Genomic DNA, 23,226 nt, shown 5'->3' on the forward strand with positions numbered 1-23,226 from the left:
AATAAAGTCACAAAGAATCCAACCAAACCAAACGTCAAAATTCCAGTCCACAGTTTTTAAATTCCTGCAAAAATTCCTTCACCAAACCCATGCTCATAAGTTAAAAAATCCCGCATCCAATGCACGCGTCTTTATTGACCATTGCTACGTAAATTGCTTTTTGAAAATATAGGCTTTGTTACAAAATTTCATCATAATTTCTTATCAATACTATACCTACGTCATTCCTATTTCTTTCACGACTTAAAGTTGTGTGTTTCACTGAGCAAGGCCATCGTTTAGTTATCCGGTGTTGCTGAGAGTGCACGGTCGCTTTGCATTTATAACAAAAACGTCCGATCTTATTTCAGTTTTTTTTTTCTAGTGTCTAAGCCCGGTAACCTTGGTGTAGGAAGGCCGCGAGTTTTTCATATTTAGTGTGAATTCTATTCGGCCACGATGTTGAAAAGTGCTTCGAAGGTGACAATAAACACTGGTAACGTGTTGAACTTAATTGATATTAAGAAAAAGGCTGGGCAGAATGTAACAGAGGAGGTTAGTATTAACCAAGATTATAGTTAATTAAAGTTACCACTACTTTATCACTTTAAATAGTATCGACTGAGTTAACCACTGATATAGATAATTGCTTACCATACTATTTAAGTTTAAAATAGACAGCATATCACATAATTTATGATTTAAAGAAATGCTGGATGTATTTTGAGTTCCATACCGCAGGACGAAAGATATCCTACAATACTTCATTTATCAAACAAAATTTAAACTTGGTAATGGCTTATAAAATATCCTTCAAACATAAGATGAACATATACAATGAATGTGGAAAGACTTGCAGTTGTTACACTGTGTGTATTGCAGCAACAGCAAAAAAGTGCCGACTCAGCTATACGCTTTGCTCTTTCGAGCAAGGCACTGGTATTCTGCAAGGCACTGGTATTCTGCAAGGCACTGGTATTCTGCAAGGCACTGATATAAAAGTATGACAAAAGCATTATATTGGGTGACGTGATGATATACTTATATCAGAAGTCGATTTTTCAACTTGTAGTATGTCTATGTTATTAATTCTGGACATCTGTGGTTTTTTTATGACCAATAATTAGTACAGACTTTTTTTGTGACAAAACTGCACAGTTTGAATGACTCCATTGCGACGAATGAAACCGTTATGTCTGTCCCTCCATCAGACAATGAACAGGTTGTTCAGCTACTTCAGCGAAATATATTTATTCCAGTACTAGCCTTTGCCCGCGACTTTGTCTGCATGGAATAAGTTATTTGGGGAGCTTATTTTTATCCAATCTTCATTTTATTGAGTCCCTATATAAACCCCCCCCCCCTTTCACACCCTTAAAGGGTGATTTCTGGCATAAGAACTATGAATGAATGAAATCGTTTATTTCAGGCAACTAGTGGCCCATACATAAATACCTTAAAACTAGCATACATATTTTGAAATTACATATAACTAAACACTAAAAAACACATTATGATTGCGATGCATTACGCAACCCCGCAGTGTCAGGGAATCGCCGCAGAACCGCCGAAACTTGACACCCTTCGGCCAAAACTCCTCCTTGGTGAAGGTCGCTAGATGTTCAGTCGGAACGGTCACCACAAATGAATTAAAATTCGCATTGTGTCGAGATTCCAACTTCGCGACCCTCCTATACTACCTCCTGGAGTCTCCTATGTCCTTCCCCGGGACTCAAACTATCTCTATAATAGATTCAACTAAATCGGTTCAGCGGTTTGAGCGTGATGAGGTAACAGACAGACAGACACACTGTCACATTATGAGCATGGATTTAGAAATTTTAGAAGGAAAAACATAATTAGAGCAGGTAAATAGTTGCAAGTAGGTAATAATCACATTTCATTTCATTTATTTATTCATTAACAATATACATTGTGTTTGAATGTCATTCTATATAACTATCTTAATTAACCTTAAATATAAAAATAATATTTACAATATTATTACACAAATGTATGGTCAGAATTCCCGAAGTATTTCCCCATACAGTCCTTTAAAAAATACAAGATTGTTGAATAACATTATACAGAAGGAGTAATTAAAATAAGGGGTGCAATAACCACAGAGGGCTACTGGTAGTTTTTAAAATATATTTATTTTTTAAGAGTGTCATTTCTGATATAAACTTATATTGCTGACAGTACTGTAGCGTGTACCCTAATTGGTAGTGGCCTACGAAACTGGAGCCACCCCGGGTTCGAATCCCAGTAAGGGCATTTATTTGTGTGCTTATCACACAACAAGATATGGTCTATTTATTTGGTTATTGGTATTTTAGTATTTATCCTAAAAATCTAGTGTGTATCTGTACGATAGCCGCCAGGCGAGCGCCACTGCCGCACAAACACCCAATAGCAAAATACTACTTCATATAAAATGAACAGACATACTAACAAATGAATAATTGCCTTCGTTAATTATAGACGTAGAAACATTTACCTCCTATTAATTGTTACTATGCATTGTAGCTAGACCAGTGCTGTGACAATTAACTAATCCTTCGTAAACCTTATGATAATAACAATAAGGTGTACATTTATTCAGATTCAGATATTATACGCTATAGTACGTGCCTGAAGATAATGACATACTGCCTATAATTTACCTAGTTATTCCTACGACTACTGCACGAACGGGAAACGCACAGAACTTTGAACTCTAATGCAAGGATTTAGAGTATACAATCTGAAGTTTAAATTTAAATATGTCCCCTACTAACAGCAGCAGTTTTTGACCATTGGTGGACCTTATGTCTCTGTGATAAGGTTTAAGATTTGTTAGTTAATTATGTGAAAGAAGGTAGGTAGGTTACAATGACATACATATGTATTGTGTAAATTCTGTAATGAAAATGAATGAATAGGTACATTTAGTATTATTTATTATGCTGTTTGGTACTTAATTGTTTGTCAAACAAATAATTATGTTTTTTTATTGAACTATAACTTCCAAAACACCTACCTAAGTACATACTTTACTTGTTAATAAAAATATATTTAGATCGATTCACTGTAGCTTATGTGAATGGAATTAATAAAAAAATACGAAATAAGAAAGTACAAACATAAGCACCCACAAACATAAACTGACATCAGTGATAACATTAAGAAAACTTAAAAAAAAAAGTTTGACAAAATAGTCCAACTTGCGTACCCAAAGTTAGCGTACCTAAATGATATGACTGTAGAAATCTTGGCAAGTTCGTAATCTGTTACCACAGACTTCCTATAGCACCTACCCACTGTGTCAACACAGTGAGTCGACAATGACTGTTGACAAAACATATCATTTCAGCGCTTGCATGGCGCTGTATTACAAATTAACGTGTCTGTTTTATCTAAAGCCGCGTCCAGGTTCACACTTCGAATTTTCCAGCTTTATCCAGCAGATCAGAACCTTAAATTCTCATCTTTCAAATAGTACAGTCACCTGTAATGATATATTACACAACGAAGGCCGCAAAAATATCTGACACGATCTTATTTGTAGAGCCATAAGAGCGTGTCACATATTTTTGTGGCCTTCGAAGAGTCACATATTATTGTAGGACTGTACCTTACTTTATACCTAAGGGCGTCCGCTATCTAGCGCGGGTGCACGGAGCGGGCGCACACACGCGGGTGCCATTGTGGGTAAAATCCGTCGCACGCGTCCGTGCTAGTTAGCGTAACGTTGCTCGTACTATTCGTTAACCCGCTCACCCGCTCCGTGCAAACCGCGCCAGCTAGCGGACGCCCTAAGTGTAAGGCCTGAGTGGACGCTCGAGTTGGGCGAGCAGCGGGGCGGGGCGTGCGGCGTGCATGTTAAACAATTGCAAGCGTATAGGAACGGCCCTAGTGCACGCTGCTCTCATCACGCGTGAGCACGACGCCACGCTGCACGCCCCTCCGAACGCTCCGCTTCGAGCGTCCACTCAGGCCTTACACTAAGGTTGAAGAACACGTCAATAACTATAAAGTCGAAGCCAAACTATAGCTTAAACTATAAAGCGATAGCTTATGCTTATACTATAAAGTGGAAGCCAATCGGTAGGTTTGATTAATTTAGATCCTCTTGGCTCCAGTAGCGAGAGAGGCTTTTCTATCGAATTTCTTGGCTTTACCAAGTTCTAGCTTTAAACTGTTTAAATCTCATTCCAGCTATCAGAGAGCATCAAGCTAACTCTATCAGAATGGGGCTCCCAAAACGGCGTGAAGCTCCAAAACGGCACCGAAGACCCAGACGCCTCGCACGCCTCCGACTACGTGGTCCAATCCTCCGTAGTCACTGGCACCAGCTCCGAAGTCCTAGTCAACATCACCAGGCCCCACGACGATGTGCAGATCAAGATGGCTGAGGAGGAACGGAAGAATCTGAAGATTGGTGTGAAGATATTTATTAATGAGGACAGTACGAGTGCGCTCGGTGAATGTTTGGAGAATGGTAAGTTACGAGGCAGAACCCACAGAACCCTGAATATCCATAAAAACTGGCCATTGGCAGTCGGCATCTAACCAGCTGGCACGCTTCGGCCACGAAACGCACGTTTAGCGCTGACGCCGACCGCCATACATTTGTTTTAATCAATAAATGGCGGGCGGCGTCAGCGGAAAGCGTGCGTTCCGTGACCCTAAGGTAAGTGTACCATACTAACTGAATGGACGCTCGAGCGGAGCGTGCGGCGTTCATATTAAACATATGGAAACGTATACGAGTGGCCTACAGAGCACTTTGTTGCTGTCCGCTACGCTGCACGCCACGCTGCACGCCACGCTGCACGCCACGCTGCACGCCACGCTGCACGCCTCGTTGCACGCCCCGTTGCACGCCACGCTGCACGCCTCGCTGCACGCCACGCTGCACGCCACTGCACGCCAAGCTACACGCCTCGCTGCACGCCACGCTTCCCGCCACGCTGTAAGCCACGCTGCACGTCTCACTGCACGCCACGCTGCACGCCTCACTGCACGCCACGCTGCACGCCTCACTGCACGCCACGCTGTAGGCCTCGTCACTCACGCTATGGTAGCTTTTATGTCTGTCACCGTGACTGTCACTTTCTAACAAGTATCTAAGTGACACAATGACACATTATATAATTGTGCAACCAACCATGATGCGACAAAAGTGCAAATAACATATTCTCATACAAGAGGCCTATTTAGATAGTAGGTAATTTCTTATCAAACGGTTATGGTTATGATTTCTGGTTGAAGAAATATTACTGTTTACAGCTAACAGATCATATCCATCATCATTGTTATAATTTGATAACAAGAAATTACTATCTAAACAGATCTATATATATCTAAATAGATATAAGCCTAATGTATGACTAAATTAACATCGATTGTAGGTATTGCGTTGCGTCTTGCGGTAAAACTTTATCGCACCCTGGAATGAAAACCATTTTGGTGGTTGATTTAAACAAAGGCGGAAGAAGAAACATATAATTTTAATATGTTAGGATATTTTAAAACTGTAACAGCACGAAAATAATATATCGGTTGGTTTTGTCGAGAGATAATTGCGGTCGTAGCATTGTGACAGACGATAACGAGGCGACCATGCTGTCGCTCAGTTCTCGCGCTACTTTTGAGAGTTGCTTTGATAGCTTTTGATTAAGAGTCCCATAATAATAAATGAACAATATTGGTGTCTTGGATGTAACATCGTATTTATTTGAAAATTACCTTTTAATGGGACTTCGCATTAATAGAAATTGTGCGGTCATTTTCTTAGTCTAATCTAGGGACGTGCAATTGTGCACTCGACTTTGCAGGGACGTGCAATTGTGCACTCGACTTTGCAACCATTTTTTCTGACATTACCCAATGTTACTAAATTGATACGATGAGAGAGTAGTTGATTGATGGCATTAATTCTTTTTTATCCGTTTAACGTATGCAGAAATCAACATGTAGGTATATCGCTGATTTATAAATCAATATCGGTATGCTATTTATACCAATGATTGTGCATAGGTAGGTACATATTTTTTTTAGTTTGCGGATATTATGCTTAATTTTATTGCGGCTAATATGCTTACTAATCTCTTAGCTAAGGAAATGATGAGTGCCAATCTGGGGGCACGGCAGTGCCCCCGCCAAGTCGAGCGCGAAGCAAACACTGCCGTACCATCCTTTACTGGAACCATTTCGCCGCATTTTCAGGCCCCTATTAATGTTTTACTATTCGTATCTATTATAATTATACCTACTCTTGCGATAATAGTCCTAAAGTACCTAAACCTACCTTATTATTTTCTCTTCAACTGTTATCAATATAAATGTAATAAACGCTTCAGCTTATCGCTTTGATCAAATGGATAAAATCTGAAAAGTCTTCAAACAAAAGTATATCGTTTTCCTTTGACTTCAAACCTTATTTCCTAATGTTGTAGTTTCAAATTATATTATTCAGGTGGGGTATGATATGAGTGTTTTGAGAAGATTTTAAGAATAAATATAAAACTGTATAAACAAGATGCGGCAAAAAGAGAAATCTTAGTTATTCTACTCGCAGTTTAGGCGGCCTAGCCAAAGTGACGATCGCTTGCGCTTCGCCATCGAATCGCTTTGTGTCTCTCTATCACTCTTCCATATTAGTGTGACAGTGACGGTTGCGTTTCGTTCGCTACGTAGCGTTAGCGATTGGCATGTCTACGGGGGCTCGATATAAATAACCTACCTCAAAATAAAATAATTCACAAAATAAATAAATCTGGTAAATAAAGATTAACCAGAGGTAAATTATTTCAACACCATTTATTATTGAGTCATTTAGGGTTTAACTCTTTGAACGCCGCGCCTCTCGTGTGCGGCGTGTCATCATGAACCTTGTCAGAATGCACGAAGGTTGATATTGGGGTGTAGGCGCGTGCGTAAGTTGACGCCTCTGTTGTACAAAGGGTAGTCATCTCTCATGCCTGCTTTTAAACTACATTAAACATCTAAAATTTTTCGTATTCCAGTATTCACGGCGCTACACACAACAGTGATAGACAACGTGATACTAGCATACAACCCGGACATACCTCCCAAAGACCAGACCGAGCCCAAGACAGCATATTCAAACAAGGCGTCGCCTATATCCCTGAGCAATAACGTTGGTAAGTATGGCAGGGTCGCCCTGTAAGGTCATAGACAACGTGATCCTAAAGATCAGACCACGAGTATTTCGCTGAGTACTAATGTTGATTATGATAATTTTGGCAGGGTCGCCCTGTGAGGTATACTTTACGTGAACAAATAATGATTATTATTAGAAGAGGTATAAAGTGTAAGAAAAAAATCCTGCCTCGAATTACTTTACAGGTAAAGAATATGTCACGGTACAGCGCACATTATGTGTTAGGTCCAAACTTGACGTCAAAACATGGCGCCGTATCATCTAGTTCAGTCAATAAACTCGGAGGCAAGACTTCTCATTAAAATGTATACATACTTTTTCTACAACCCCAAGTCAATATAATTTATAAAGCTGGTCAAGCAAATCTTGCCAGTAAAAAAGGCGCGTAATTCAAATTTTCTATGAGACGATATCCCTTTTTTTTATTTACATATACTACATTTTTTAAATTTGCCGCCTTTTTCTACTGACAAGATCAGATCTGCTTGACCCAGTATACATCAAACCTTTTTTCTTTGGCGTAAAGCAGTTAATTTAAAGGCGATCGCATTATTTCAATATAATAACCACATCAATTCGCCGAAGTGGTTTCCCGAAACCCTCATTCAATTTAGAACTCTATTTTCAAACTGTTAAATTACATTTTTCAGGAGCAAAAATCCCTTCGGAGACGGATGCGGACAGCGAAGCAGATGCGCGCAAGTGTGAAGCTATACTTCCGGGGATCAAGGTGTTGTGGGCCGTATTAGAAGACTATGTCAAAAACGGTAAGTCTCCTGTGTTCTAAGACCCTTCTCACACTGACACAAACTGGTGGGCGGTTGCCAATAGTGACGCAATGACCTATGCTATGCTTTATTAAATTATACAACGGGACTTAATCGCGTATCTAAGTTTTAAGATTTACCTTTTACCTCCGACGTTTCGAGGACGGCGTTGTCCCCGTGGTCTCGGAGAAGGCTGGCTTAAGTTGACATCAGCATCGTCTAACCGCGCGAGTTTTTCGAACTATCCGCACTTGGTCTTGTTTATCCGCTTGAACGTTTTGCGCACTAGGGATGTCACTCTGTCCACACATAACACTAACGATATTCGATTTATCGACTGTCGATATTCGTTTACGCTTACATTTACTAATTTTTATTTTATTTTTATTTTATTTTATTTCTATTATAATGTCACTTACAGTATACACCAAACATGACACATAAGAACATAAGCATTAAACTGAATTATACATAACTATAATAAATTATTAACATAAAAAAACAGTAAGTCAAAAACTTAAATAATATTATTACCTAATCAGTACTAATGGTGCTCGGGGCGACTATAGCCTCGAGGTAGCGCCCGGCTGTGGCTAAGAATCTCGGTTCAGGAGTCGAGAATAAGTCCAATGTATCGTCTTGGGTCAATATGGCGTTAATAAGCTTTAGAGCTCGGTAGAGAGGTGAGTGCGTATTCGACTTACTGGTGTTTGGGATGTTGAGTAAGGGTAGTTTACGAGGACGGAGATTGTGCCTTGAAACAGGTGGAACATTGAAAGATACCTGCGCTAAGATGTAGCTGTTATTTGTCTGGCCTCGTAGTAAACGAAGTAAGAACCGTACCAAGGCTACATTTCTTCGAGCTTCGAGTGTCTGGTATCCCACCATACCCAATACGTACGGGGTTGGATACAGATACGGATAGTAAAAATACATTTTCTTAAACAAGTATCTCGCGAAGGATTTTTGTACTTTTTCGACTGTTAGGACATATTTGTCTTCATGAGGGTTCCATACAATGGCGTTACAATCTAGTTTGCTTCTAACATATGAATAGTACAACAGATCCAGAGTTCGTCTATTTGAAAAGTGCTTGGTCTGCCGCTTAACAAAACCCATACGTTTTTGGGCCTCTTTGCAGGTTTGAAGAACCTGGTGATGAAATGTCATCTGTGGATCAAACCAAGTGCCTAAGTCTTTCACTAAGGCAGCTCGCCTTATCTTTTCACCCGCTATGTGATAATCATTGTGGTATGGAGATTTTGACCGTGTATATGAGATTATAGAACACTTTGGAATGTTAAGCGCGAGACTATTTTTTATGCCCCATTGGTGTACCCGATTTATATCAACCTGAAGTATAGCCGTATCCCGCAAGTCGTCAACAGGATAAGCTAGTTTTACATCATCGGCAAAGATTAGACAAAAGGAATGAGATATTTGTGCCGGAAGATCATTTATTAATATTAAAAATAATAAAGGCCCGAGATTGCTTCCTTGACCTATGCCAGATGTTACTTGATAATGTTTAGACTTGCATCCTTGATATTGCACAAATTGCATCCGTTTTGACATGTAGTCAGCCATGAAATCAAGAAGCTTCAACGACAGACCACATTGAGCCAGCTTGTCCAATAGTATTCGGTTATCAACCCGATCAAACGCCTTTTGAAAATCAAAGTACGCTACGTCGACCTGCTTGTGAACTTCCAGATTATTCGCTATAAATGTAGTGATATTCATTAGGTTGGACGTGGTTGACCTTTGTGGCAAAAAACCGTGTTGTTCATCACAAAATTCTCCCTTTAGCTGATTGAATAGCCTTGCATATATTACCGCTTCAAATACCTTTCCAAATACACACAAGACTGCCACTGGTCTATAGTTTTTTATTTCGGATTTAGAACCACTCTTATGAATGGGTATTACTTTTGAGGTTTTCCAAAGGGAAGGGTATTGCCCTTGTTTGATTGAGAGATTAAAAATATAATGAAGAGGTGCTGCAAAGATCTCGTGGCAATCCTTGACAACAGCCTGCGGGACACCGTCTGGTCCCTGAGTGAATTTGGACGCGAGTTTCTTCAAAACCGTGCGGACTTCACTTAAATGGATATGCTCAATATGCACATGCGGCACATGGGTTGAGCCCACGGCAGCTTTGTTAGAGGACTCCATCGCTTCTTTAGCGTCTAGGGGAGGCGGCTTATCGAGGAAGACGCTCTGAAAAAACTTAGCAAATGAGTCCGCCACTTGTCGCGGGGACAAGTCGCCGAATACAGCTGGCTCCTGACCCTCGCGATTCATCTTTACGTACGACCAAAAGGAACTCGGGTCGCGTGTGATGTTTGATTGTATAATATCTCCATAATTACTCATAGCTTCTTCAGACATTGTTTTAACAAGTTTTCTATAATAATAGAAAAATGCATAGTATTGTTGATTCCTAGTAATTTTGTATAACTTATGGTAACTATTTTTCAAGTTGATGTAATAAATTAAATCAGCCGAAAACCATTTGGGGTACTTTGTGGCATTTGTATATTTTCTCTTAAGGGGAACTGCTGTCTCAATTATATCATTTATTTTATTGTACAGAAAATCTACTGCCTCATCTAACTTATCTATAAGATATAGCCTTGACCAGTCTACCTGTGAAAGAAGGGAATAAAGAAGTGGATAATTGGCTTTACGAAAATTTCTCACTGCTTCGGTATTATTGGTTTCCGAAGTATGCTTTATTTGAGTAGCGAAGCGTGACCTTATTTGTATAGATATATCAAGAGGCCTGTGATGACGCTCTTCAGACACTAGGCCACTCATGCTCTCTGATACCGAGATTGAAGCGACTGCCGGGGTTGCAAGTACCAGATCAAGTATACGCTGATTGCCATTAACAATATAATTCTCTTGGGATAAATTACATGCAGATACAAACATTTCATAATCTTTGCGTACAGAAGCATTTGTCGAAAATAAATTAAAGTCCCCTAGTATAATTATTGGTAAAGAGTATGAATTAACAATTTTTTCGATGCATTGAAATATAGAGTGATACCTGGAGTCCGAAATACGTGGGGGTAGATAGACTACACAGCAGATGAAGCGCGTTGAACCAGCTGTAATATGAGCACAGACTATTTCATCCTCTTTATTGGCTCCACACTGTAACCGGCGCAGCACTAGCGGCGCACGCGCAGCCAATAGTACGCCGCCGCCGCCGCGTCCCCATCGATCTCCGCGCAGCACTTGCCAGTTGCTTGGAAAGAGTTCGGAATCGAAAACCGAGTCGTCAAGACGTGTCTCTGTCAGTGCAATTACGTCAGCGTTGAACGAATGAAGTTCATTTTTTACAGAGGTCACTTTACCTTTTAACCCTCGAACATTTTGATAGAATAGGCTATATTTATGAGTTCTATTCTTGGATTTGGTTATTGGTACGAAAAAACGTTTTTCCCTGGTTTCGCTTTTTAACATTTGTAAACCATTCCTGCAGAGCCGTGTTCCGCGGCCAGACTGCTGGTGACATGAAGAACTCAAATTCTCGCGCTGAGACGCCTATTATGAAACAAGTGTGTCGACTGTGTACAGGGCTGGGTTTCTTAACAGTATAGTTATCGCTGGGCATTTTTTTCTTCATATACGATATAATATTATCCTCTGTAGTGTCTCCGTGAAAATTCCAAGCATGGATATATTTACGTGGTTCCGTCACCTTTAAATCGGAGTCATCTTCGCCGGTCGCTCTTATGACAGTTCGGCGAGACCGCGGTTTACTTGTCCGTCGTGGCGAGGTGCTACGGTTATTGATTGCATTTTCCCCGATTACCCCATCCTCCTTTGTGCACGTAGACAACCTTGGCATTCTTGTGGGCGTGTGTGTATCAGACGCCGTCTGCCTCGCTGGCATCATAGGTTGTGCGGGGAGCTCTAGTTGAATATCGTGCGGCATGGTTGACAAAAAAGAGTCAGAGTAATCGGGTTGCTTATTGGTCTGGGATATCGTTTCACTTACGTAGATTACACTGTGCGGCGGGTTTGATTTTACCGAGGATGTAAACCGACCAACTGCTGTTGCTAAATCTTGTTTTATTATTGATACTTCCGATTCCGCCGCTAAGATGCGCTTATTATGGTCCTCAAACTCCAGGTGTAGTGTTTGATATTCATCAGTCGTCTCCTCCACGGTACTAGTGAGGTTGTTTATTTCTATTTTGAGAGCATCATATTTTTCATTTAGTACGTTCGTTGACAAAATAGTATTATGGTCCGCGGCTTCATTTATTTTATGCTGCAAATGTTGAATGTCTTTCTTTAGTGCTTGGTTCGCTTGTTGTAGACCTAAGAGCTCATTTTGTACTTTATTAATTTCTGCTTTCCTAAGGTTATTTTCATTGAATAGAGTTTGAGTTTCTTGTTTTATTTCTTCTTTAAAACTCATTATTGCGTTACTTATTTCAGTTTGAAGTGTATTACGGAATTTTGCAAGCATCCACGTGTTATTATTTTTTAACTGTGCAGAGACTATCTCTGCCACATTTTCTAAAGTCAGCTCAGTCTGAGATCTCGAGGGAGTAGTAATAGTAGTAATGACTGGATTCCATGTGGACGAGATCTTGAAACCCTCGTCCCGTTGTATAATTTAATAATGTGTAAAAATCGTGAAAGTTTAAATCAGTGCTATGCTATGCTATCACACAGCGTGATGTTTCCCTGCGATTTTGACCAGTTTATCGATCCACCTGTTTGCCTTATCCAACACACTACTGTCTCAGTCTGTTTTTTTGTTAGGTTTTGGGTTAAAATAATATACGAATGAGGAGGCATCGGACTAAGCAAATACTAGTAACTTTTATGCATAAATAGTATAAGATTTATACCAAAACGCGCGATCTCACGAAACACACGCCACGCCCGTAAAATTCACCGTTTACCGCAGCACACATTTATATAAAAAAAGTTTCGCAATTTCATTGTAAGTTCTTTGAATTATCACTGTTTATCGTCGTGCTGATTTATTCACTATCACTGCTTTAAAATGACAGAAAATTTTATACAAAAAGTCTAAATGAAAACCTTGAAATTGAATTGTTCTCTTCTGCGCAGCGCAAGGCCGCACTGGCAGGATCGCCATGTAAGGAATGGCCTCAATGATACAACTATTGGTGTCTAAATACGAATATATTCCGTTAAAATAACGCGTACATGCTATTATATACTACAACTACGTACGTGTGTGGGTGAGGCATAGTACACACATTACAGATCACATTCTTTAATTCTCGAAATCACGTAGATATCTAAACCGAATCCAAAATCGATTCGACTGGCGAAAATTCTTTGGTAGCTTTCTAAAATAAAAATACCGTGAGTGCGTATAAGATGCGTGCACTAAGGCCGCTACTATACGTGCGCATTTGTTTAACATGCACGCCGCACGCCCCGCCCCGCTGCCCAACCCGAGCGTCCACTCAGGCCTTACACTCGTATTCATCAGGCTATCGTAAACATGTTGTAATAAAACCAATAAATGTCCAGGTAGAGTGAACCTGCTAGGCGTGGCTGATGTGGGCGGCGGCTGCCTGTACAAACTGCACGCCTGGGCCAAAGTAAAGCCGACCATAGCTCAAATAAACCTGGCCTCGTGCTGCGTAGTGCCGCCTTCCCTGCACGCCTTCTGTCGCGCCAACGACGTGCAGCTGCTGACACATGCTGACCCCCCAGGTTTGTAAACCACAGAATAAATCATAGTAGGTACAGGGAAAAAAAACCGGCCAAGTGCGAGTCGGACTCGCGCACGGAGGGTTCCGCACTATCAACAAAAAATTGAGCAAAACAAGCAAAAAAACGGTCACCCATCCAAGTACTGACCCCGCCCGACGTTGCTTAACTTCGGTCAAAAATCACGTTTGTTGTATGGGAGCCCCACTTAAATCTTTATTTTATTCTGTTTTTAGTATTTGTTGTTATAGCGGCAACAGAAATACAGCATCTGTGAAAATTTCAACTGTCTAGCTATCACGGTTCGTGAGATACAGCCTGGTGACAGACGGACGGACGGACGGACGGACGGACGGACGGACGGACGGACGGACAGCGGAGTCTTAGTAATAGGGTCCCGTTTTTACCCTTTGGGTACGGAACCCTAAAAAGAAAGGACACTTGCTACAAAACCGAAGTTCGACAGCGATTCAGGGAAGAATCAATTTTTTGTAAAGCATTACAAGCCAACTTTTTCTCAAAATTCAATTCAAAATTAGACAGAATGGATTCGACTTACGTCCGTATATTTGCTGTACTTAAACTATAAAAATGTTCCGAACAACTTCATCTTGGTCCTTAAAACTTAGTAAGTACCATACTTTGAAACTCCATTGCACCTCGTTAAGAATTAGGTACAAGGTCTATGATGTATTGCTGGGTTATTTGCTAGAACATGCCCGAAAATTATATGGAAAAGATTATTTTTGTGTTAACAAGACAGTGTTCCATCTTACTAAGTCAAACGCACCCAGGACTGGTATCGAACGAGTTTGATAAACATTTTATTTTGGCAAAAATACTGCTTTTGAAATCTGAAGATTTGTTTAAATTTTATGGCTATTTGATACTAGGACATTTAATCTGCTCAACCCTGTATAATAGTAGTACTTAGTTAGTATAGTGTCTTTTTCCTGGTTATAATCTATGTGTCAAGTTTAATCCAAAACAGTTCCACCGTTTTACTTGATTGACCAACAAACATCTAAATTACAAACTGAAATAGATGTCATATATTAAAGAAAAAGACCGGCCAAGTGCGAGTCGGACTCGCGCACGGAGGGTTCCGCACCATCAACAAAAGTAGAGCAAAAAAAAAAGCAAAAAAACGGTCACCCATCCAAGTACTGACCCCGCCCGACGTTGCTTAACTTCGGTCAAAAATCACGTTTGTTGTATGGGAGCCCCACTTAAATCTTTATTTTATTCTGTTTTTAGTATTTGTTGTTATAGCGGCAACAGAAATACATCATCTGTGAAAATTTCAACTGTCTAGCTATCACGGTTCGTGAGATACAGCCTGGTGACAGACGGACGGACGGACGGACGGACAGCGGAGTCTTAGTAATAGGGTCCCGTTTTTACCCTTTGGGTACGGAACCCTAAAAAATGGTGTAGTAGTGTAGGCCAGTGGTGTAGGCCGGATTCGAACCGGCGTCTTTAGCAATCCGGGCTAACGCCTTGAACCTCTTGGCCATCATCATCATCTTGAACATCTAAATGCCTATTCAAACTTACAATATTAGAATAATTCCGTATTTTAATACCTTGTCATATTTTGACGACCGGTCTGGCCTAGTGGGTAGTGACCCTGCCTGTGAAGCCGCGGTCCTGGGTTCGAATCCCAGTAAGGGCATTTATTTGTGTGACGAGCACAGATATTTGTTCCTGAGTCATGGTTGTTTTCTATGTATTTAAGTATTTGTATATTATATATATCGTTGTCTGAGTACCCGCAACACAAGCTTTCTTGAGCTTACCGTGGGACTTAGTCAATTTGTGTAATAATGTCCTATAATATTTATTTATTTATTTATTGTTATTATTTATATTTATTCCAGATCTACTCTCACTAGCTGCCGTAAAGACCCTGTCAGAAGTGGGCGTGGGCTGCGACAACCTAGACTGGTGCGCGCGCTACCAAGTCCACATCAAATGTCGCGGCGTACTCGCACTAAAGGGGTACGTGTGTAAGGCCACGCTGGATAAGAAGGTTAAATAGGTAATTTAAAATGTTTAATTGTTATATTCAGAAGCATAGAGAAAAAGATAAATGGATTGCTCACTCCATACACCAGTTTTGGTACCAAAAAGACTATTATTTTCACAGTCGACATCTAGCATCGAGTAGCGGAACTATCAGTATAGTTTGTAGCTTTCTAATAGACCCCGAAGGCTAATCCTATTGTCTATTGTTAAGAAAAACCGCTCGTGCCACGTGCCACAACCACCTGCATAAAAAATCGGTACTTCGGTTACTGAGTGCCGGCGAGTCGAACGCTACAGAACCAGTCTAACATGTGTCATCGAGATGCGTAACAAAGGCGCGTTATCGGAGAGCGCACCTACACTGGTTTTTTGAGCGTTGGACTAGCCCGCGCTCAGGTGCCAAATAGAATAATTAGGACCCTTTTTTGCAGGTAAGTAGCACGTGCGGTTTTACTGAACAATAGACAATAGGATAAGCCTTCGGGGTCTACTAGAAAGCTACAAACTATACTGCTACTTGACAATAGATGTAGCAGTACTGATAATTCCGCTACTCGGTGCTAGATGTCGACTGTGAAAATAATAGTCTTTTTGGTACCAAAACTTATGTATGGAGTGAGCACTCTTGTCTTACTATATTTCTCTATGACAGAAGTGATAAAAAGTAGACAAAGGTATACTGAGACGCGTGGAGTGTAAGATCATTGACGTATATATCTCAGGACTGGCCTTAAGCTTTGGTTTCCTCCGAAAGCGGTGCCGTCATATAGCGGCCGTCTCCATACAAATACTACGACATCCATATTTAGCCGTATTATTTAATATGGGGACGGCCGCTATATGACGGCACCGCTATCCTAGGAAAACCGATCTTTACGGGCACTAAAATGGTACTAGTTCAGCGGTGTCACTTACGAATTCGAGCCAATCGTGCAGTCTAACGCAACTAGTTGCGACCAATCGCGCGCGTGATGCAAACTCGGCAACCAATCGCGTTGTAGCGGTGTCACACCGCTGTACTGGCCCCATTCATGCCCCATTCTTATTGCCCGTAAGGCCAGTCCTGAGATATACGTCAATGTATGAGATTGTGACCGTAAATTTGACAACTATATCATGGCATCAGAATTATGTCAGTGGCTCGTGCGTCTCGCTCGCGCCGATTTATTATGGGACCAATGCCGAAATCTCGAAAAATATTGCCGGTAAATAAAAAACTGCCTGTATAGGGTACATACTATTAGGTACAAGTATTGCACTGTAGCATTCCATGAAAAAGGTAAGTTTTTCGTCTAGTTTTTTTTAACAAAATTCTTTATTTATGAAATGTCTACGTGTAGGTGTGTAGGTGCATAGTATTGGCATAGAGAAAAAAATACATAGAGTGCTCACTCCATACATCAGTTTTAGTACCAAAAAGACTATTAGCATCTAGCATCGAGTAGCGGAACTATCAGTACTGCTACTTGACAATAGATGTCGCCACCGACCGGAAACTCTTATGCTGTTGAGATAAGACTTTCCGGTCGGTGCTACATCTATTGTCAAGTAGCAATACTGATAGTTCCGCTACTCGATGCTAGATGTTGACACTGAAATTAATAGTCTGAACTGATGTATGGAGTGAGCACTCTATGTATTTTTTTCTCTATGGTATTGGCGTATTTTGCATGCGAGTCGCTTACGAAATATTTGCTTTAATTCCGAATTACTTTGCCGACTTGGGTATTATAGTAAAAGTAAATTAAACAGTTTGTTAAGGAAAGAAGCAGCTTTAAGATGATACCAATATTACACTATATAAATGCAAGCCAAAAAAGAACCAGGCTCGGAAAGTCGAAAAAATGGGTCCGAATGTCCCTTACGTAACGATGGAATGCTCCTGTACGGCACTATTTACTTCAGCTGATAAATTTGTGAATACATACAATGATTTTTGCATATACTACGTGTCTCACTATTCCTTTGTCTATGATTAAAACAAAAACAATGCAATATAGCTAAGGGCCACTTATACCATTCACTAACCCGGGGTTAACCGGTTAAACATGGAGTTACCTTGGTTACTAGTACAATCTGACACTGGGTTAACGGTTTAGCCGGTTAACCCCGGGTTAGTGGGATGGTGCAGGTGGCGCTTAGGCATGTAACGTTAATGCCCCAGTGCTGGACACTGTCCCAATAATGGACATAAAATCTTAATTCCAAGTCTGTTTTGATCTAATTTCAATTTTAAGTAAACAAAAAATTCAACTTGTATTAAATTGAAAATAAATTACTTTTACAGTACATATGGGCCTATTTTCCCTCACTAGTGCGTAAAATAGCACTTTTCGTGTGTATGTCAAAAGCTTAAAGGGCCATATGTACTGTAAAACGTTGTACGATACACGTGCGAATAGGTAATTCGAATTTCCTCTTTTCCGCACTTGTATCGTAAATAACAATAAGTGGTGTTTGGAATTTTAAATCGTTATGACGGTTTGATTTAAGCGTACGAATCTACTGTAAAATTTTTAATTTTTGTCGGCGATTAAAATTAATCCATTTTATTCATTAAATTGCCATTCTTTAGGTACAGTCAGCATCAAAAGTAATTGACCAAACTACGCTTCAAAAGTATCTACTATTCTCTAATAACTTAACAAAAGAAGATGTCGCTTCATGTAGAACAATTAGACAAAAGATACTTTTGAACGCGAAGTGTAGAAATACATCTCTATTTGGAAGAGTATTCCAGGATGGCAGATAATTTTAATTTTGTCGCGTTGTTTCATCCTATTTGCTGACTGTACAGTCGCCAGCAGATATATCGGAGCGGCTAAGGCGCTCACAAATATCTGAACACGCCTCTATTGTCAGGGCGTTAGAGTGCGTGTTCAGATATTTTGAGCACCTCGGCCGCTCCGATATATCTGATAGCGACTATACACTAGTTTGTGAAATACGTTAATACACCCAAATTAAATTAAATAAAGTTGTGATTAAAATAAAGCTTGAAATTGCTTTATTATTGTGATATAAGTTATGTATTTACAAAAAAACGTACGAAAATACACAAAAAAAATGAAAATTTAGTTTTAATTGACATGATTTAACAACAGCTTATACTTAATAAGATGTTTTGTTTATACATTAAAGTGCCAGCATATATGATAATTTTAATTTAAAGTTATTATAAATTACTAGTAAGTATTAATTTTAGTTCAAATTAATATTTGTACTTAGAGGAATCCTAATTTTCTTTACAAATGTAATCTCATTTAGAGGATTCCTAATGAAATGCTCTATTTATGATAAACTTGCAATTTTCTAGTTTTATATTTTATTATAAGGCAAATGACGATTGTAAATTATACGCCGAAGAAAACTTAAGTACGAGTACTTAATGATGTTATTTCTTTTTTACAGTATTTTAATATGTAGTTACATTCCTTTACATTGACTAATACTTAACCCACTGAAACCCAATGACACCTAAAAGCACGTATAATATATAAAATATACCTATCTTAGCGCAATGGAAATAAAGACGCCTGTGTGTTAAAAATTTTGACATATTAAATATTGATGATGATAATATGGTTATTCAAAACTTGTTTAAACACTCGAAATCCCAGCCAAAAAACGACCTTAAGGTATTAAATTTAGAATTGAATTTTGTAGATCTGCTAACCCTATATCGATTCGGTAGGATTCGAGGGGTTGAACAAAACTTATACATTTGACTATACGTTTTCTGGTTGAACATAGAAATATGCCATATAGGTAATAGTTAAATATAAAAACATTGTATTATAATAACATTGGTTGATCGAATAATCTTCAGAACGAATGAATGTTTGTGTACCAGTAAATCCAGTAATGGACACATATTGTAGATTACATAATAACATACAATGATCGTGTACCAGTAATGGACACATAACATGGGCATCGATTACGCATTTGATCTTCATTAGTTGCAATTTTTTGGCAAATTTTTAACTACTGGTATCAATTTCGAAATACAGGCTATTTTCATTGTGTAAGAAAAAAGTAACAAATAAAGTGACGGATAAAGCAGAACGAGTAAGATAATAAAAAAATTCCGTACAAATGTTTTTATATATTTACCTACATTAATTTATTTTCGCGGAAATAATGAAATGCGCATTTTTTTTTAATTTTGCCCTTTTTTTACAATACATAAGGTAAACGTACTGGTGCTCGACGCGGTCCCAGTACATGTCATCTTGAAACTTAAGTCATTGTCAATAGAGGTGACAGCAGGGTGTCATCTATTGGGCATTAGCATGTCGAGCATTAGTACGTTTACCTTACTGTTTTCTATGAAAATATTAAGAACACAAAAAAACAACTGTATGGAAATTTGACTGTTTCGAACTTTACGAACATTTATAGATGATGAAGTATGATATCATACCACTTTACTTACGAAACTTATTCCAGAAATATTTTAACAGTGTGTAATTTTCGTGAAAATATACTTCATGTTGAAACACTGAAATACCTACGTGCACTTATGCTTAAATGTTATTTAAGATTATGTTTAAATTAAAGATAATATATTTATTGTACAGCATTGGCTTTGTTTTATTTTCCTTCGTGAAGGCACCTTATTAAAAGGGGAAAGATTTAAAATAAGGGTGCTTAACCATTTGACCACCAAAGACGTCACTTGACGCGTGCAGCTACATCCCAATATCGACCTTCCTGCATTCCGAAAAGGTTCACGATAGCGGGATAGCGTGCCACACACGGCAGCGTTAAAAGGGTTCCACAATTTAAAATTTGTTTTTTTGAAGTGAAAACTTCTTTAGCGGCGCTGGGCACATCTTGAGGTGGGAAAAAAATTATAAACTCGAGACAGCGTCGCGGCGATCACGTGACCGTAAGGACCGTAAGGGGCGTAAGGTTTAGATGGCCACTCATAATCGGGTAGCGGTGCTCGGGCCCGGCGCCGCGGTAGGGTGCCGCGCGCGCAATAGGATAGGTTTGGTTAGGTTAGGTTAATTTAGATGGCATTTAAATCAATAAAGAAAAACTCAATGTTATTTGACATTTATGTTGCGGACTCCTTTTCGAGACTCTTTACCTATGTTCAAATAATTTGACGTTGTCATGGCAGTATGTAAATAAGTAAATAAACATGTCAATGAAAAAGGTGATCTTATTTGAGAATGATAATAATATACAATAAATAAATAGAATACCTCCGCTAAACGTATGTATCGTGTTACCGGGCGTCGGTAACATAGTGAGGTGAGTTTTCTCTTCTATCGGCACTCCCGGAGTGCAACCGTTGTTGCTTGTTTTAATTGCCTTGCCTTCATATGCATCATCTTCCTTGCGTTGTCCCGGCTTTTTGCCACGACTCATGGGAACCAGGGGTCCGATTGACCACTAATCCCAAGAATTGGCGTATGCACTAATTTCTACGAAAGCAACTGCCATCTGACTTTTCAACCCATAGAGTAGGGGAGAGTTCCAGTTTTCTTTTACTGAAAAGGTAAGTACCTACTGGTAAATATTGAGGGTAGGGTAGTTGACTACGTAACCCTTAAAATAGTTTTCAAAACTCTCGATTTTAAAATACGAGCCCAACCCGACCACCCTCGCCTTATTAGTCGATTTAAATTCAACACCCCGATACCGAATCACCCGAGACAGAATTACAAATTCAAATAAAAGGGTTCATACCGGATATTACCTTCCGACCCCGGCTTCCGTTGCGATTTCTTAACGGACTGTGGTACCAAGTTAGAATGTTTTTAGGGTTCCGTACCCAAAGGGTAAAAACGGGACCCTATTACTAAGACTCCGCTGTCCGTCAGTCCGTCCGTCCGTCTGTCACCAGGCTGTATCTCACGAACCGTGATAGCCAGACAGTTGAAATTTTTACAGATGATGTATTTCTGTTGCCGCTATAACAACAAATACTAAAAACAGAATAAAATAAAGATTTAAGTGGGGCTCCCATACAACAAACGTGATTTTTGACCGAAGTTAAGCAACGTCGGGCGGGGTCAGTACTTGGATGGGTGACCGTTTTTTTGCTTGTTTTGCTCTATTTTATGTTAATAGTGCGGAACCCTCCGTGCGCGAGTCCGACTCGCACTTGGCCGGTTTTTTTTGTGGCGGCTGTATACCTAGGTATCGGACAAGTTTTGCAATGAGCACCTATAGCCTCCTAAGACCCAAGGTTCTACCTATACTACCTATTCAGTTCGATGTAATTTAAACCTTGTATAATTGGAACAGGGTCGCTTTTGCTTTGTTTCGTTCAATTTTCAAACATCGCAAAATCAACTTTATGTCCTACAATTTAGGTTCAAATTTCAGTGGCAAATTTTGGATGTTTCGGTATGGCTGGGCCTTAAGGAGGATAAGTGTACCGTTTAGCTAAGGCGGTTGGAAAATATTAAGTATGGTTTGCAAGGGTCGTGACCACCACCGGGTCACCAGTTATCAAGACATGGGTTGACGTCGGTATGAACAACCCACGAAGTGAAAGGAAGGAATCCATCAGACAGTCTTCTGTATTTCCAGACTTTTTTCCAAGCTTGAAGAGCGTGCGACTTGCAATCCGGAGGTCGCGGGTTCAAACCCCGGCTCGTACCAATGAGTTTTTCGGAACTTATGTACGAAATATCATTTGATATTTACCAGTCGCTTTTCGGTGAAGGAAAACGGATTAATCCCAATAAGGGCCTCGTTTACCCTCTGGGTTAGAAGGTCATGGCAGTCGCTTTCGTAAAACCCACGCCAATTCCTGGTATTAGTTGCCAAGCGGACCCCAGGCTCCCATGAGTCGTGGCAATGCCGGGACAACGCGAGGAAGATGATGATGACTTATATGGTATATCCGATATTTGTGGTTATGCAGCCATGTCAACGGTGTGAACAACCCACCAAGCGAAAGGACGCATATCGCGAGCCATCAGAAAGTAAGAGTGTTCACGGTGACAGACGCGCGTGCTGAACTTGAGCTAATGTGTACGGATAGCAAAACAATCTAAGTTTAATAAACGTTTATACTTTCACGATTTTTACACATTATTATGTTGATAGAGTATTAACATCTCTAGTGCACAAAACGTTCAAGCTGATAAACAAGACCAAGTGCGGGTAGTTCGAAAAACACGCGCGGCTAGAAGATGTTGATGTCAACTTTAGTTAAGCTGGTTTTCTCCGAGACCACGGGGACAACCCCGTGGAAATCGTCGGATGTAAATTTTAAACATACATACGCGATTAAGTCCCGTTGTAAAATTTAAAAATACTGTGTTAGAGAGACCATACAACATCGTCTTTTGAGCGTCGGCGTCTAGTCAGCTCTATGGAAAATGGTGTCGCTGCGCAGTTGCGCCAACGTTGCGTTGAGCAGCAGCCATAGAGTTGATTAGACGCAGACGCTTAAGTGACGGTAATGTGAGCTCTTTCTTATACTAGGTACACTGACATAAGAAATCATTCTTCATCTGAATGATGTCATTTAGTTATTGTGTATCTCACACGCGCTAATTGGTACATGTACGAACAAGTACGAGCAAAATGCAC

At 39.9% G+C, this 23,226-nt stretch overlaps 1 protein-coding gene and 1 long non-coding RNA gene across 2 annotated transcripts in view; one reads left to right on the top strand and one right to left on the bottom strand.

Annotated features, from left to right (window-relative positions):
* LOC134657883 (uncharacterized) overlaps positions 1-23,226 on the bottom strand; it is a 485,626-nt gene that overhangs the window by 384,254 nt on the left and 78,146 nt on the right. The window lies entirely within an intron of this gene.
* On the top strand, positions 17-15,676 carry LOC134657833 (glutamate--cysteine ligase regulatory subunit). Its single transcript, XM_063513408.1, has 6 exons — positions 17-534; positions 4,180-4,462; positions 6,993-7,130; positions 7,801-7,917; positions 13,453-13,638; positions 15,516-15,676. Exons 1-6 carry the CDS (start codon positions 439-441, stop codon positions 15,674-15,676), a joined length of 981 nt encoding a protein of 326 aa, XP_063369478.1. The 5' UTR covers positions 17-438.

The sequence above is a fragment of the Cydia amplana genome, chromosome 21 (assembly GCF_948474715.1).
Source record: "Cydia amplana chromosome 21, ilCydAmpl1.1, whole genome shotgun sequence".
Taxonomy (NCBI): domain Eukaryota; kingdom Metazoa; phylum Arthropoda; class Insecta; order Lepidoptera; family Tortricidae; genus Cydia; species Cydia amplana.